This window comes from Antedon mediterranea, chromosome 5, assembly GCF_964355755.1.
Source record: "Antedon mediterranea chromosome 5, ecAntMedi1.1, whole genome shotgun sequence".
In the NCBI taxonomy this organism is placed as follows: domain Eukaryota; kingdom Metazoa; phylum Echinodermata; class Crinoidea; order Comatulida; family Antedonidae; genus Antedon; species Antedon mediterranea.
Window position 1 is genome coordinate 17,867,767 of NC_092674.1, and position 16,347 is coordinate 17,884,113.

The 16,347-nt window shown below is 34.4% G+C and overlaps 1 protein-coding gene across 3 annotated transcripts in view; it reads left to right on the plus strand.

The window, feature by feature from the left end:
- The window catches only part of LOC140048615 (gephyrin-like), a 219,957-nt gene that overhangs the window by 162,459 nt on the left and 41,151 nt on the right, over nucleotides 1-16,347 (plus strand). For all 3 annotated transcript variants that reach the window (XM_072093368.1, XM_072093367.1, XM_072093369.1), the window contains 3 exons: nucleotides 730-905; nucleotides 4,951-5,009; nucleotides 8,383-8,536. In XM_072093368.1, coding sequence (XP_071949469.1) covers nucleotides 730-905; nucleotides 4,951-5,009; nucleotides 8,383-8,536 — 389 coding nt within the window. The remainder of the gene's footprint in view (nucleotides 1-729; nucleotides 906-4,950; nucleotides 5,010-8,382; nucleotides 8,537-16,347) is intronic.

Below are 16,347 nucleotides of genomic sequence, written 5' to 3' on the forward strand. Positions count from 1 at the left end.
AAAGTTGACCTTTGGAATTGTTAGATGCATGACATTGTAAAACATCCTTATTCCATATAATTACATGTAAGTTAAAGTCTCCAAGGAGAATAACGTCATGTGTACGAGATTCAAACTTGTATTGCATGTTTTCAATGGCTTTAGAGATGTTAACAATCGAGTTGAAACCTTCAGATGGTGGTCTATAGTAAACACCAATTATCACATTCTTACCAGGAAGCTTCACCTTTACCCATAGAAGTTCCTGCTGGTCATCTTCAAGCTCAAACACTCGCATGGATTGATACACATTCCTAACCAGAAGCAAAACACCTCCACCACGCTTTCCACTTGCACGATCCCTTCTAAAAAGCGTGAAATCTGCAAGTGTAACCTCAGCGTCCAGCACATTATCGTTGAGCCATGTCTCAGATGACGTCAACATATCTTAGTAAAGTATGGCTATATAATTCAGTGTGGAAGGTTTCCATTTTATTTTTCAGACTTCTTAAATTCTGATAGTAGATGGATAATGATTTGGTGCGATTACTAAGAGTTGAATCATTACGGGTACCAGTACTATATGGCTATGTTGATCAGGTGGTCCCGGATTAATTTCTATGTCACCACATTCCACAAGTGATTTCACATTGAATGCCTTAATATCATTACTGTAATATTGCACTTCAGAGATATTTCACATTTTCATCTATAAGCTACATAATATAATTTTTACATTTATTTTCAAAGCATCTGATGGTTGTGGAATTCGTTGTGTACTGAATGATAGCATTGCAGGTTCTGTTCCAATTAATAGAGTTACCTCAGGGTTTTGTGTTAGAATAACAACTGGGGCACCAGTACCCGATGGCGCAGATGCAGTTGTACAAGTTGAAAATACAGAGTTAGTCAAAGAAGATAATGATGTAAGTATTAATACTCTGATGTTAAAATCTGAAACCAAAACATTATGTGACATGGCATGTCAAGCGTTTGCTGGTTGCGGATCTACAAGCTATCTCCCCCACCATTTTTATAAATATAACACAATCATGATTTCAAATTAGCCATTCCCGTTTGTTCCATTAATCCTGCGAAATTTAGAATTGCATTTGCAGATGTCTATTTAGAATAAGCTTTCTCTTAGATTAAGAATGAATAGATCAAGGAATGTTTTCTAATAAACTTTATAGAACTATTGTTCATCGCACTTTTGCATATTTTAACTTTTTCCATTGATATTGTGTTTTCACTCTACTGCTTTAGCCAGCTACATCCTAAGAGGACTACTCATTCAGAAGCTGAATGCAAGCAGCAGTTATAGTTCTAGAGGCCGACGTTTTTGGTTTTTTGTATACTAGGACAGGTCATGCTAAAATTACAAGTCCCAAAGCATTTCTGGTATTTACAATGAGTCCCATTTGAGTGTCAATCTAGACTGATATTATAATACTGTAATTCCCTGTCAGATAATCATTGAATTATTATCAAAACAGTCCATTAAAGTTTTTGTTTTTAATAGGATACTTCACACTTGATGTATCAAGGCTTGATGAAGTGACCCACAGACTTGGCCTTAGCAATAAAATAAAATAAACTAAAGTGACAGAAATTGAGTCTGTTACATATCAAAGTATGAATTCTCGTTGTATTTTACTTCAAATACAAGTTATTCACTTCTGTAACAAAAAAAAAAATATTTATTCACGTATAAAAAGAGAAAAGAAACGTTTGATTATAACCCAAAAACCATTTTCTGACAGACAATTTAAGTATTTTTTGCTTTAAATTACATTATTTTCAGGTAAATAATTGTTTGGTTAACGTGAATAACTTTTATGTGACAATAAAATGACGCATTCAAAAACAAATTTGAAATAAAAAATATTTTTCAGAGGGACAATATATCAACTGTTACGTCAATAAGCGAGCAGCGTTTTTTGTAAGAAATATTTCTTGTTAAATATGTTTACATACATATTTTAGATTTTATTTTGTAATAGTTAATTAAGATATTATATTTTCGTATTAACAATTTTTTTTTAATTATCCACTGTTTCTTCATTTCTTTGCATCAATTTTTTTAAACAAAAAATGTTCATTAACATATAAATCCAAAAGCAAATTAATGAAAAAAATGACAATGCTGTGGGTATCAGTAGCTGGATCTCAATGGAGGTGACAACAAAAAAGCGAGAAGCTAAATCAAAATATATATATATATATATATATATATCATGATATCATCATTAAACCCGCTGATAAAGGTTCTGCCACTGTTGCTATGGACATCAAATTTTATGAAATGGAGTCCTTAAGACAGCTAAACAATCCTCTTTATTATCGTAAACTTGCAATGGATCCCACCCCGGAAATTGCGGATAAGGTGGCAAAATCTGTTTCTGTGATGGTAAAAAAAACACTCCATCGATAAGATTGGACCTCATTTGGCACAGGTTAATCCAGTTCCAGGCAGATTTTATTTCCTACCTAAAATCCACAAAGCAGGCAATCCTGGTAGACCCATTATTTCGGGCAATGGCACTGCTACAGAGAAAATTTCTGAATATGTGGATGATTTACTTAGACCATGTGACTGATCTCCCTTCATACATTCAAGACTCCACGGACTTTATCCGCAAAATTAACCAAATTCAAAATTTACCTAATAATTCTATTCTGGCTACATCAGATGTTTTAAATTAAACAAATTCCAGGCAAAATGCCTACTAAAGCTCATTTACGAGAACTGGTCATGTTGATTTTAACCAACAACAATTTTGTTTTTGGAAATGACCATTACCTTAAAATTCATGGCACAGCGATGGGCACAAAAAGGGCGCCATTTTTTGCAAATTTATTTATGGGACAATTTGAGGCCAATTTTCTGTCCCTCCAACCTAATAAACCACTTGTTTGGTTTAGATACATTGACGACATCTTCATGATCTGGACCCATGATGAAGATAATTGGATTCTTTTCTTCTCAATATTAATTCAGCCCTCCCAACTATCAAATTTACACTCGGCTACCAAATACACTAGTAGCATTGATTTTTTGGACACTATAGTGACCATAGAAAATGGTACACTCAAAACCGACCTATTCCGTAAACCCACGGATAAAACTATGTATCTGCTCCCAAGCAGTTGTCATCCCCGACACTGTACTAAAAACATACCGTCAAGCATTACGTATCAGACTTATCTGTTCTTCAGATTTAGATTTTCAGAATCGTACCGAAGAACTAACTGGACATCTCTGGAATAGAAATTACAAGAAGGAATACATCGAAACTGCTATAAAGAAAGCAAAAGATATTCCTTGATGTCAAACACTGACGTACAAACCACGTCAGCCAAATTCGACCAGATTGCCATTGGTCACAAGCTATCACCCTAGGTTGCCTCCATTACGGGCTATTATTGAGAAACGTATGACCATTCTACAGTCCACAGAACGTCTTAGGACTGTTTTTCCGGAACCACCCATTATTGCATTTCGTAGACCTCCCAACCTTTGTGATATATTAGTCAGATCCAAATTTAAGAGTGAAATTAACTCTCATGACAGCCAAAATTTGGGCAGTCACCTTTGCGGCAAATCTTGCAAAACTTCATTGGTTGATTCTACTGAAAAATTTAAGAGTAACCAAACTGGCCGCATTTTTCGGATAAGACAATCAATTAATTGTGTAACCAAAAACGTCATTTATCTCATATACTGTAATATTTGTGGTAAACAGTACGTCGGGGAAGCAAAAAACATTCTCCGTATGAGAATGACACAACACAGATCAGCTATCAAAACATTAAAGCTTGATCAACCTGTAGCTGAACATTTTAATTCAACTGGTCAGAGAAACACGCCTGTAAAATCATTAATTTAAGGATTCTACTTCTTTAAAGTACTGAGGTATACTTCTAAGGTGTGGTATTCACACGATAAAGTTATCAAATTTGGATTCAAAATACAAGCAAAGGAAACTAGCGCCAGGTTTATCAGTACGTACATGGACAACAATAAATCAAAATTGTTCGTAATATACCCATCCTACTAAAACAGGAATAGTGTATTATTAATATTACACCAATTATTATTATATCAAAATTGATTAAATTATTTTCTATATAGGCCTCTAGGTTAGGGCTAAGCATATTAAGTAATGTTTAATTTTAGGCCTAGTATTACAATTGTGGGACGTAAGTCTTTTTCACATGCTCCAGAATTCTCTCGCAATTTTTTTCTTTGCAACATGTTTATTTGATCGGCATATCAGTTACCTTTTATTCACCGCCAGTTATTGAACTTGTCGTGGCCATTGCTGTTCACCTTATTTGCGAGAGAGGTACACGTGTTGATTTCCTAGAGAATGGAATGTCAAAAATGTCTTTGGCACGCCGCTCAGAGAGAAGTCTGTCCGTTGCTGCTGAAATCACGTGCTATAGGAGGGGGGAATCGCCACAAGGCCGAATCCTCTCAGGGCAGAATCATTCCGCTACCGCTATAACAATTATTGTTTATCAAAAGTTGAAGACTGTCGTGTTTTTTTTTTTTAAATATGGCGCATACGGATGCACAACTTTTGAACAGTTTGGGCACTTTTGTAAAAGTAAAATTTGACACGATATATATGACTTGAATGAAAAAAACAATCGTTACATCAAATGGAATACACAAATCTATTTAGATACGCTAGGCCTATTATAAAAATATAAACTAAACTATAAACTATATGCCTGCATGCCTCGCACTTTTGGAAATGATAAAATGATGCCTCGCACAAATATTTGGCGTGCCTTGCATACCTCATTTGCCTCGCGTTCCTCGCTGCCTCGCACTTTGTCAACACTCATCTCCTTGTATTGTTAATATTCATAGCAAATATTGTGAAAATTATAAAATGTGTAATTATGGTTTCTTCAATAAATTAAGCTAGTTGTTTAACTCTTCTTTTTTTTCAAACATAGGGTAGGATTGAAGTAGAGATTAACATTTTAACCACACCCAAGGAGGGTCAAGATATACGGTAATATTTTCCATTTAGAAAAAGGATTTACTTTTTATTCAAACGATATATTATTATTTAATTATACTATACATAAATGTAAAATTATATGCAATTGAAATCTCATTTCTATGTTTAAATCTATTGATAATATACGTCTAGTAGGCTAAATTATTAGTATGCTATGTATGCTGTAAGTAAAATGCAATTTCTTAGAAATTAAAAAAAACATTTGATAATTATCAATAATTTTAGGTACCATCCGTAATCTGAAGTACAAAAAGCTGTTATTTACGAATTCTAAATATGCAAATTATAATTAAATATTAGTATTTAAATTAATGATTACCATACAGTACAAATGGTGGTGTAATTAGAAAGAAGTAAATATGACTGCAATTTCATCCTACTTGTTTGTACCTCCTTGTACACCCCTTGAAAAGAAATTACATAAAACGAACAAATAAAAATATAATGAAACAGAATGTTAGCATCATGTACTTCACAATATTTCATATAACCCTAAATGATAAATTAATTAGAAGACTCTCTTAGAGTGCATGAGGTATAAACATGAGCAAGAATACGGTATTGTACTTACCGTCCGTTTGAGATTCATTTGAAATGGTGCACGGCAGCATGTGTTGCCGCTACACTGTACCGCAGCTGCGCTGACCACATATGCTGTCTCGATATTGCTAATGACCAGAGTGATTTAATGGCTGCAAATTACCAAACGCATCATTCAGCAAAGAGATTGGTCTAAAAAACATATTTTTCGTACAAATTTTGTTGTTATAATATATTAGCTTAATGGATAAAGGGAATTAAAAGCAGGGAAGAGTTAACTTTTTCCCGATAAAAGGTTCCGCCAGCTCTAATGGCGCTAGTATCGGACTTGTGGTTTAGGAGATAGAGGAACAAATTTTGCCTTGGTGCTATGCTATTATAGATATATATATATTCTAACCAATTTATTGAAGCCCAATTTGGTCTTTTATTACATGTTTATGGTTTTAGGTCTCAATTCAGTCAAAAACATCTTTTGCGATTAAGGGTCAAATGTCAGTATTGACCAATCATATAATTTGCCTATAAAACCAAATAACATTTAATATAAAAAATGTTTTTAAACAATTCAACAACAACAACTACTTGGATGGATATAGATAGAATATTTTGGTGATACCAAACGCTATGACTCCGATTTCCGAAATCCCCTGGACATTGCCATCTTGATATGATTGATTTCTTTGTCTGATGGGTCAGTAACAATAGTGTCTCACGATAAAAAAATGTTCTTATTACAATAAGCTTTGTTCCAAAAGATGATGGTCAAGAAAAAAATAAGTAGGTCAAGTTTTATAACGTAAAGCTAGTTACTTATTTGCCGTAGAGGACGTAGATGCAAAAAAGGTCGTGGAACTAGGGTGGCAAATGGTAGATTAGGTCAAGGGTCATTGATCCATACCAAAATACTTTGGAAATATTACGTAGACCAAGTGTTATAACGGTCATAAAAGCTAGTTACTACTTATTTGTTGTAGAGGGCGTAGATATAAAAAGTTCGCGGAACTAGTGTGGAAAATAGTAGAGTAGTTCAAAGGTCACACGATCCATACCAAACATTTTTTAAATATTAAGTAGGTCTAGTAGTTTGTAAAGCTTGTTACTTATTCGCCGTAGAAGGGTAAATGCATAAAATGTTATTGAACTTTGACAGGAAGAAGTAGAGGAGGCCAAGGCTAACATGTTGATTGAATAGCAACTCAATTAGACAGTTAATCTATATATAAATTTACGTAAGGGCAAAATTCGGTAAATCACGCGTTATTTCTAGAATGTTTACTCGATGGTATATAAAGTTGTTTCATACTTTCGGTACTGATTTTAACCACTTGATGTAACCCTGTTTACTAATTAAATTGAGTTCGATAATTAGTTTTTGACGATTAAAACGAATTTAGGTTCAACGATTTGCCCCAAATAGGGATGTTTTTCGATCGTGGTATACACTGTCTAATGGATGTCCATCTTGAAAAATACCCGCAGACAATAATACGAGGATGCTTCGCATTTTCCTATCTCCTCCTACGATAATTGTTTTTAATGGTTGAAAACCGGTTGAACAGTTCAAATACAGCATCATAATGTTGAAGACAGGCCGATTTTCTTTAAAAAATACTATTTTGATAGATTTAATATACGTTTATACAAATGTATTGATTTGCGATGAATGGAACATTCCAATCTCTGTTCCACAAGTGTCTATTCCCTCAGGCGTCGTAAAGGCAAGTACCGTATACTCATAACAGAAATTTGATCTATTTTTTTTTCAATCTGTGCTGCAGAGGTTGGATATAGATTTTTTTTAAACGGATAATGAGCTAGCGTTTTCAGTCGCCGTATATTATGTACAAATCTTTATTATTGCAGTTAAACCACCCACATCATCACCCTTCCCTCACTGGCATGAGTAGCGTTGTAAAGCCAGTAGAGGATAGGCCTACGGTGCATCACATGCCCTAAACGCAGAACAACTTTGGTGGGTAGGGTAGGAACCAACTTAAGTATGAATTGGCTCTAAGAAACAATTGAAAACCATTAGGCCTACTAATTAAGTTGAGTTCGATAATTTAATATTATTGACGATTAAATCGAATTTATGATTTGCCCCGAATAGAGGTGGTTTTCACAAATTGTTTTACATTATATAAACATATACACGTCGTAGTGATGTATCGTTACATGTACTGTACTATTTCAATCGACTAGGACGGTGATAGTTTCAACAAAGTATTACATCGCAATGTTTTACTGTGTTTAGTGGTATATTATTTGTAAAACATGAAAACAATTAATATTTCGTTACTAAATGGATAAAGAATATATTTAAAAATTGTTCTTCTTTGCACCCATCCTCTTCCTCATCCCTCAACCCTAATGTTACATACAAAACACAAATTAAGTTTGTTTAAATTTGACTTAAACAATTGGTCTCATTTTGTGACAAGTTTCTCTTTTGGAAGTAATTCCCAGGGTGCTAATTTTAGTTGAGTACATAAATCACAGTGTCTGTATTCGTTCCTGTAAACGACATGTATTATTGTCCTGCGGTACGTACATTTGAAATCGCCAGTGTTTTAACTCTGAAATTATTATGTATTCGAGAACCATCTGTGGGCACGACCTAGATACGCTTGCGTACCATCTAGTATATTAAAATCTGTTTTAAAAAGTATGTGTGACTGTCCCTTTACCTGAATTTGAATAACTTCACAGACATCTAGTTAGTGTCATGAATTTAATGTTTTAGGTGAATGAATAAAAAGACATACCAATATATACTGTTTAAATTGATAATCAAAAATATATTTATTTTTCATATTTTTAGTCCAGTTGGTGTGGATATTCAACAAGGTCAGGTCATTGTCTCATCACATCTACCACTTGGACCTAATGAGTTGGGACTAATTGCTATGGTAGGGATATCAGAAGTCACAGTTTATAAGATGCCTGTGGTGGCAGTGTTATCTACTGGGAATGAGGTAGGTTGTTTTTCATATTTAACCAATTTAATTGGTGGATCCAGGATTTTTCATTATATAAATTTATAACTCCATGATATAATATTAATAGTCTGATGATATAAAAAACCAGTTCATTATTTCATTTTGTCTGTTAAAAGCAGGAGCATGCGCCCTATGCGCAACCCCACTGAATCCGCCCCTGTGTACAAATAGGTGTTTGTAAATTATAAACCAGTAGTAAAATTCATGACGGGAACTTTCCATTAAAACTTCACCCAAGTGAAATAATAAAATTGGCCTGGTCACAAAACATCGTTTTCGTGATAACTTTATCTATATACAAAGTGGATTAATAGCCCTCCAGTGGTGAGTGTACCAAAGTTTGACTGAAAAAATTAACGTACTATTAGCAAACTTATATACTGTTTAAACAATTTGAAATAAAAATATATAAAATATAATGTTTTTATTATTTTCGAATCACAAAAAACAACCTAGTATTATTAAGTATTATCATTTAGGCGTCATCTCCACTAAATATCGGACGAAGTGTATCGCGTCTAAAAATAGCAGTCCGTCTGCACGCGACCGTAATTTAATTTATCTCATTAAATTCTAATTTACATATTCATGAGGATTCCAGTTGTAGCCCCGCCCTTCAATACCGACGCAGAAACTTGCGACCGGTCGCGTCTGTACGTTGAACGATTTATCGAACTCTGGTGCGTCGCCTTGCGTCCGCTTGCGAGTGTTGTGTGATGTCACCGGGTAGCCAGGCAGTCGCGAAACTAGACTACTTCGATCGTCCGTTCTGGGAACGCGAGGTGTCCCTTTGTACAAATGGTTCAACACTGGGCCCGGCTCCTTGCGGTTTACGCGTGATACTGTATATCATGTTCCATCCAGGTACCAAAATACGTAGTTACTTTCCAGGCGAAGTTTACCGAAGCATACCTCGTGTACTTTGTATGTACGCTACACAGCAAAAGAGTACACAAATTTACGATTAACCCTCTCTGTACAGTGGGGTACACCTACAATAAATGTTGTATTACAGGCCTACATTTTGTATGACAATTGAACCAGATCGCCAAATTCCTCAATAAAAAGTTATATTTGGAGACAAGTTAAATAATATTCTTCGGTTTGTGTCGGCTTTCTATAAAGAGTGATTTGACCTTTTGATCACGCACCATCGTGTATAAAACAAAAACAATTATATACAGTAGTAATAATAACATGGCTATAAACTTCGATCTACTTCGTCCGGTCGCGATAGTATGCGTGTACTATAGAATGTAGATCATGTGATAATAAATTCGGTCAACACGCTGCGTCTGCTCCCGACTACCTTCGCCGGTTTGCAACCTGTTTGTGTACGGCGTATCAAAAATGTCATATTTTTGTATGGAGACTCCATGGTCTCCCGTAATATCTTGTTTTTATGTGAATATAAATTGTATTTTTGTGATGCCTTTCTGATTTTTTTTTTTGCCATTCGCCTTTATAAAACAAACATTCATTAACATTATTAAAAATAGTAAACCTTTATTTTGTTAACGGATGAAATATTCTTTACTCCATGGTTAACGTATGACGGATAAATGACACATAAGCGTTTTATTAATTTTGTAGTGTGGGATAGCAATTCTAATTACAGTATTAACCTTTTGTATTATAATCCTTTAGTATTTCGACACTGTTTATATAAGCTATTTGACACAGCTGTTAAATTGTTAATTTCAGAAGCCATTGAATTTTCGCTTTGCGTTGGCTTTTGTTACTGACTGCTTATTTTTAATATACATCCTTGTCTAATAAGTTGTGCATTATGTAATAATGCGGGTAGGGTGCATACTTTATTTTACTGTTAACATGATATCTAAGAAAAATAGTACTGTATGAGAATACCACCCAACAAAAAATCAGCTTTGGAAAAGGCAGTTTTGACGACCTAAAGAGCCAAAAACGGTAGTCATACACACATTTCCCTGTAAATGATAAATAAAAGGTTGAGAACATTTTGCCGTTTTCTTTACTAAAATGGATATCATAATTATAATGCTTTCTCTAGCTTGACAGTTGTCATTGGTGAAAACCATAGAAATATTATAATATGTATATGGTGAAACGTTGGCTGTAATTTACAACTAGTGCGTTCAAACCATAACAATAACTAAACTATACGTCCCCTATAACATACGATTTCATTCGACATTTGTTTTTTATTTTTGTGTCTTAGTTCTGAGTGTGATTAGGCTAATTGCACCAAAACCTTGTGAATGCGAGTTTGGTGTATATCCAGCTTTTCACAGTTCAAATCCCTGGTTTAAGTCCTGCTGAGGAATTTTTTTCCTTACTAAGGTACTTAGGTAAAAAACTTCAAACAACGGTGGTCAAACTATGGTAAAATTACTCTTAAGATTTATTTAATATAATTTATTGTAACGCTCACAAAATCGAAACGCCCAGTCGTTTCATTTGTTCGAAAAAGCACCTTCAAGTCTATTGACAAATTTGTTAATTGACACTTTAAGTGAAAACGAAAACCGGCCTCCTGTGAAACGAGTAATTGTAGACAAATTCCCGCAAATTATTGAAATAGCAAAAATTTGTTTTTGTTTATGTACCCAACAATCTGGGTGTTTTCCAAAAATCGCAGAAAAGCATCTATTTTAGGGAGGCTTTTACAATGTAACTCTGTTATTATTTATTATTTAAATTGTTATGGCTGTTTCGGCATTGTTATGTTTAATTAATTACCTAGTTGTTTTAAATTCTTAATCATAAGAAACACCGTCGGCATTGATGTAAAATGATCTCAAAATCGGTTTTTTAGTGAACTGCTAGTGTTAAAAGATAGGGGAAATTTTCAAAAGCTGGCGACCTGGTACTCAGTAGTCCAAACACAAGAGAATTACTTGTCCAAAAAACTTCATTTTTGTACGAGAAACAAGAGTTATAATTTGTGATTTGTAATTTTAAAATTTAATTTGATTTAATGTATAGGATTTTGATACGAGTAAATTCACCCGCTTGTTGGTTGTGAAGTTTTGACAGGCGCTTATTAAACTACAGTATAGGGAACATCTATCTATCCCCTTCGGCTTAATTGTTACAATTTAAAAACTCACAACTCAGTAAAGTGGTGCAGTCCTACTGTACATGGTTAATTAAGTACCACTGTCTTCAGGCAGATGATTAAGAACATTAAACGTATTGATAATAAATAAAAGGGGATTGTATTGTGTGCAGGAAAACGGAAGCCAATAGAAATAATATAGCGCGGCGGCTATACTCGTAATGGACTGTCGATCGTAATGGAAATAGTTTTTACTGTAAAATTTTCTTAAAGGATTAGCATCACTGTTTGTATGATTTAAAAAAAAAATGTGGATCTCCTAAAATTTATCGGAAAATATTTTGAACTCAGTCGCCATAGTGTTTTACACGTAAAAACCACACAATGGCCAGTCTCATACTCCATGCTCATACCAGATAATATACAAGTCAATTAAATAGAGAATAATATTTTTATCTAAAGAGAAAATGGGATTCCAAAACAGGTACAAAAGCCGACGATCCGATCGAAATACATGTTGTACAAAAATAATAATAAATAAATTTGTTTTATTTTATGTCAATTTAAATTATATTTATTTTAAATTTATTTTGTTGTTACATGTTTATGTCTCGTTATAATGTATTTTTGTGAGGGTCCCTAATGATCAGCTTCAGCTGGATGGACCACCCTCGGTAAAAATTGTTGAAATAAAAATAAATAAATAAAAAAATACATTACATGTCGGCGAGGTCCAATGGCATGCGTGACTGGTGGAACAAACCAAATATTCCCCGCAACAAATATCAAGCTAACAGACCCTTTTCCATCGGGCGAAATCAGTTTATTACCTCCCAAGTTTATGCGTACCATTTCGTGACTTACTATCTCAAGTAGTACGAGAGAAATTCATGACATACAGGACATTGAACATTTAATAACGTAGCTTAATAAAAAGATGTTGGCTAAACGAAAATAGCATGTTTCTAGTTTAGTTATGTAGGCCTATACAATGAAACGTCTATTTTAGGTACCCCACCTGGGTATAAAACGAGTTAATCTTAAATTTAAAAATTCGAACTAGATCGTAAACATAATTCGTTTTTTTTTGCTGTGTAGCGCCTGATGGAAAGTAACTACGCATTTTGGTCCCTGGATGGAACATGATATATCACGCGTAAACCGCCAATGTTGAACGATTCCCACAAAGGGACACCGCTAGACAAGTGAGTTCCTACAAAAATCTAGGTCGCAATCCGGCGAGGGTGGTCGGAGTCAAACGCAGCAGTGTGTCATTGACGGTTATCAATCACATGTTCTACAGTACACGAAAACTATCGCAACTGGACGAAGTAAGTCGAAGTTGGTCATGTTGACTGTTGTTACACACAATTGTGCGTGATCAAAAGGTCAAATCAAATGTTAGAAAGACGACACAAGGAAGCGAAGCAGCCATATTCACGTAGGCCTATTTATTATTTGTTTGCCTAATTACTACTACCATGCTACTACGTATATTTGTTGATTAAAGTCAGACAAGTCAAGGGGCCCGTCTGGGCGCCGTGGGTCGCGATCAAGCGAAGTTCCATAACAACAACTTGAAATCAGTCAACCACATAATGAGGGGCGGAGCTATTCATGGACGCACTAAAACGGAATAATTGTGAATAATCGGTAGTCCCTCGGACGCAACATTTTAGCTGCGTCCAGAAGGATGTCACAATACAATAGATATCGCGACCAGCTGCAGTACAATCCGTTCGATATTTAGTGGAGATTTTTATTTAGTTTTATTTTTTATTTTATTCAGTTGTCAACCAACAGCGATGAAACCGCCACTAACAGGTTGAATCTAAACATAATAAATATAAAATGTATTCATATAAACAACACAAACATAAACAAAGATAACAACATTAAAGAGATTTAACAATTTTACCCTTAAATACATTTAAACTATCATAAAATAAATCAATATCCAAACAAGTAACAAGTAACCTGTTAAATGTGTTGGGTAACCGCTGAAAGATACCTCGTTTTGTGCATTCAACACGACCACAAGGAACGTGAAGCAAACACTTGCTGCGAGTACGAGTTGGAATATTCAACTTAAACAAAGCAACAAGAGGACAATCATAAACGGAATTGAATGAGTTGTATAAAAAAACCATATCAAAAACAACTCTACGATTTATAAGAGAAACATTATAATTAGGACAAGTGTGAGTAAGGAATCTAATGAATTTGTTCTGAACATTATAAATACGCTGAGATTGAGTACAAGAAATTGAATTAAAAATGACTGAACAGTATTCCAGGTGGGGGCGCACGACTGAACGGTACAATGATGTTAATGCTCCACCATTGCCCATGAATCTACAGTTCCTCCATAACAAACCCAGCATTCTATTTGCCTTAGATACAACATAATTAACATGTAAACAAAAATTTAACTTACTATCAATTAAAACTCCTAAATCCCTTTGAGAATTAACACAATCTAATTCCTGATCATTCAACTTATATTTGGTTATAATAGGCTTTGTTTTCAGAGTGATACACAAAGATTTATATTTGCTTATTTTTAAAGAAAGTTTCCATGTCTCAGCCCATCCCACAAGAGAATCCAGATCCTCTTGCAACAGATAAGCGTCGTCAGGTGAAGAGATTACTTTAAACAACTTAAGGTCATCAGCAAACAGAAGTGATTGTGAAAACTTAAAAACAGAAGGAAGGTCATTAATATACAAATTAAAAAGCAAGGGGCCAATAATTGACCCCTGCGGAACCCCAGAAAGTACAGGAAGCCACTCAGAACAGTTTCCACTGATGACTACCCTCTGCTTCCTGTCAGTCAAATAATCTGAAAACCATTTAAGAAGATTGCCTTTTAAACCAAACTTTGAAATCTTAAAAACAAGTAAATCAGGAGGGACCGAGTCAAATGCTTTAGAAAAATCAGTGTAGACCACATCACATTGCTTCTTACTATTCAAAGCATTGTATGCTGTAGAAAGAAGCAATGCGAGGTTGGTCTGACACGATCTTCCAGGAATAAAACCATGCTGAACCGAAGTAATAACTGAACTTATATGTTTAAAAACCGCCTTACATGCGAGTCGAGTGCAAAATGCAGTAAATGTCATCCTTTTGGGCGGTATCAAATAATAATTGATTGCATGTGGCGGCTGGCTTTTGATATTATAAACATTCTCACATAATTTTAAATCAATTAACAGCGCACTTTGATAAAAGTACTGTGACAAATTATTAAAATAAAAACAAATTGTATCACAAATAAAATTCGGAACTACTGTATTTACGGCCATTGGTTTGTTATACACTATTCCTTCACTTCAATATATGTAGGCTACAAAATTAAAGCAATAGTACAGTGAATATGGAACTTTACTTTTGACTGGAAAATAAAAGGCGCTAAAGAAAAATTGTGCTGTGTAAATTAGATGATGCGCCCAAACACATAACGAAAGTATAAAAATGCCAAACTATATTATTTCGGGTGTTTTTCGTGGTGTATTAATTATTTGATAGTGATACGTAGAGATAAAAAAAAGGTGGACAAAAATCGAATGAAAAACACATTGCTGCGAAATAATAGTGAGAGAGAGATTATTTAAAGCGTTAGGTTTAGTTATATTTAGGAACTTAACTATCTTTCACATAAGGGGCTCCAACTTCTGTACGAAATAGAAAATCGCTTCCCGGCCCCTGACAAAACTGTCAACAATACAATTCGGGACTACTTACAGCCATTGATTTTGTTATACACAGAGTATTCCTTTACTTTGAAATGTCTGTTAGCTACAAAATGAAAGCAATACTGGATTTGGGGTGCGCCTCAGAAAGTGACAACGTGCATGAGCGAGCAGACTTCTGTCAATCAGTCGGCAGAGATTAAAACATTTTAATGATAAAATATGAATTTGTAAGTTATCGAATTAAGATGTGAAGTATTGGAATAATAACAATGATTACGGACTCTACACAAAAAGTAGTGGACATTAGATGATGCGCTCTGACACATTTTGGTTGTATTTTTCGTTGATATTTGATATTTAGCGGAAACACAACACTCATTTGGATTCATTTTATTTGTGTGTGTTTTTGTTGTTTTTTTTTGTTCATTTACATTTTTTTTAACGTGTTTTTTTTTTTCAATTTTTTTGTGTGTATTTTTTCGTATCTGTTGCTAGTTTTGTAATTACATTGTGGTTTAATTTTGATTTTTAGCTTTAAACGGTGATACTTAATTATTACACATGTCGCGGATTGAAATCGAACCTACTAAGCATTGATATCAATGGTCACGGCGAATACATTCTGTTCCAAGGATAGGTGTAATTAATTAAAACTTCAACAGCGTGATCATTCGATACGGTTGACTAAAGACTGTTTATTTAGCGGCCCTGCATGGTATTTGTAGAGCCGGCCATGGCAGTACACAACAGAGGAGGTTGCGTAGTTTATACAGTGACGTAATATGGTCGCTGAGACGTCAAATTACTGCTATTTTTTGCCTTTTTTTAGTGTTTATCCTTAAAATTCAGGAAAGTGACATAGCCTATCGTGTGCGGCCCCTCAATAAACATCAGTGCGCCAATTGTGAGCACGTATCTTTCAGTGGTTTTAGAGGAGAAAAATTTAGTAGCATTAATATATAGCAAATATATATAATATAACAAAGATAGGAAAAATCTGAAGTTTATCTCCTCACATGAATTACAAAATTCACTTATCACATGTTCAT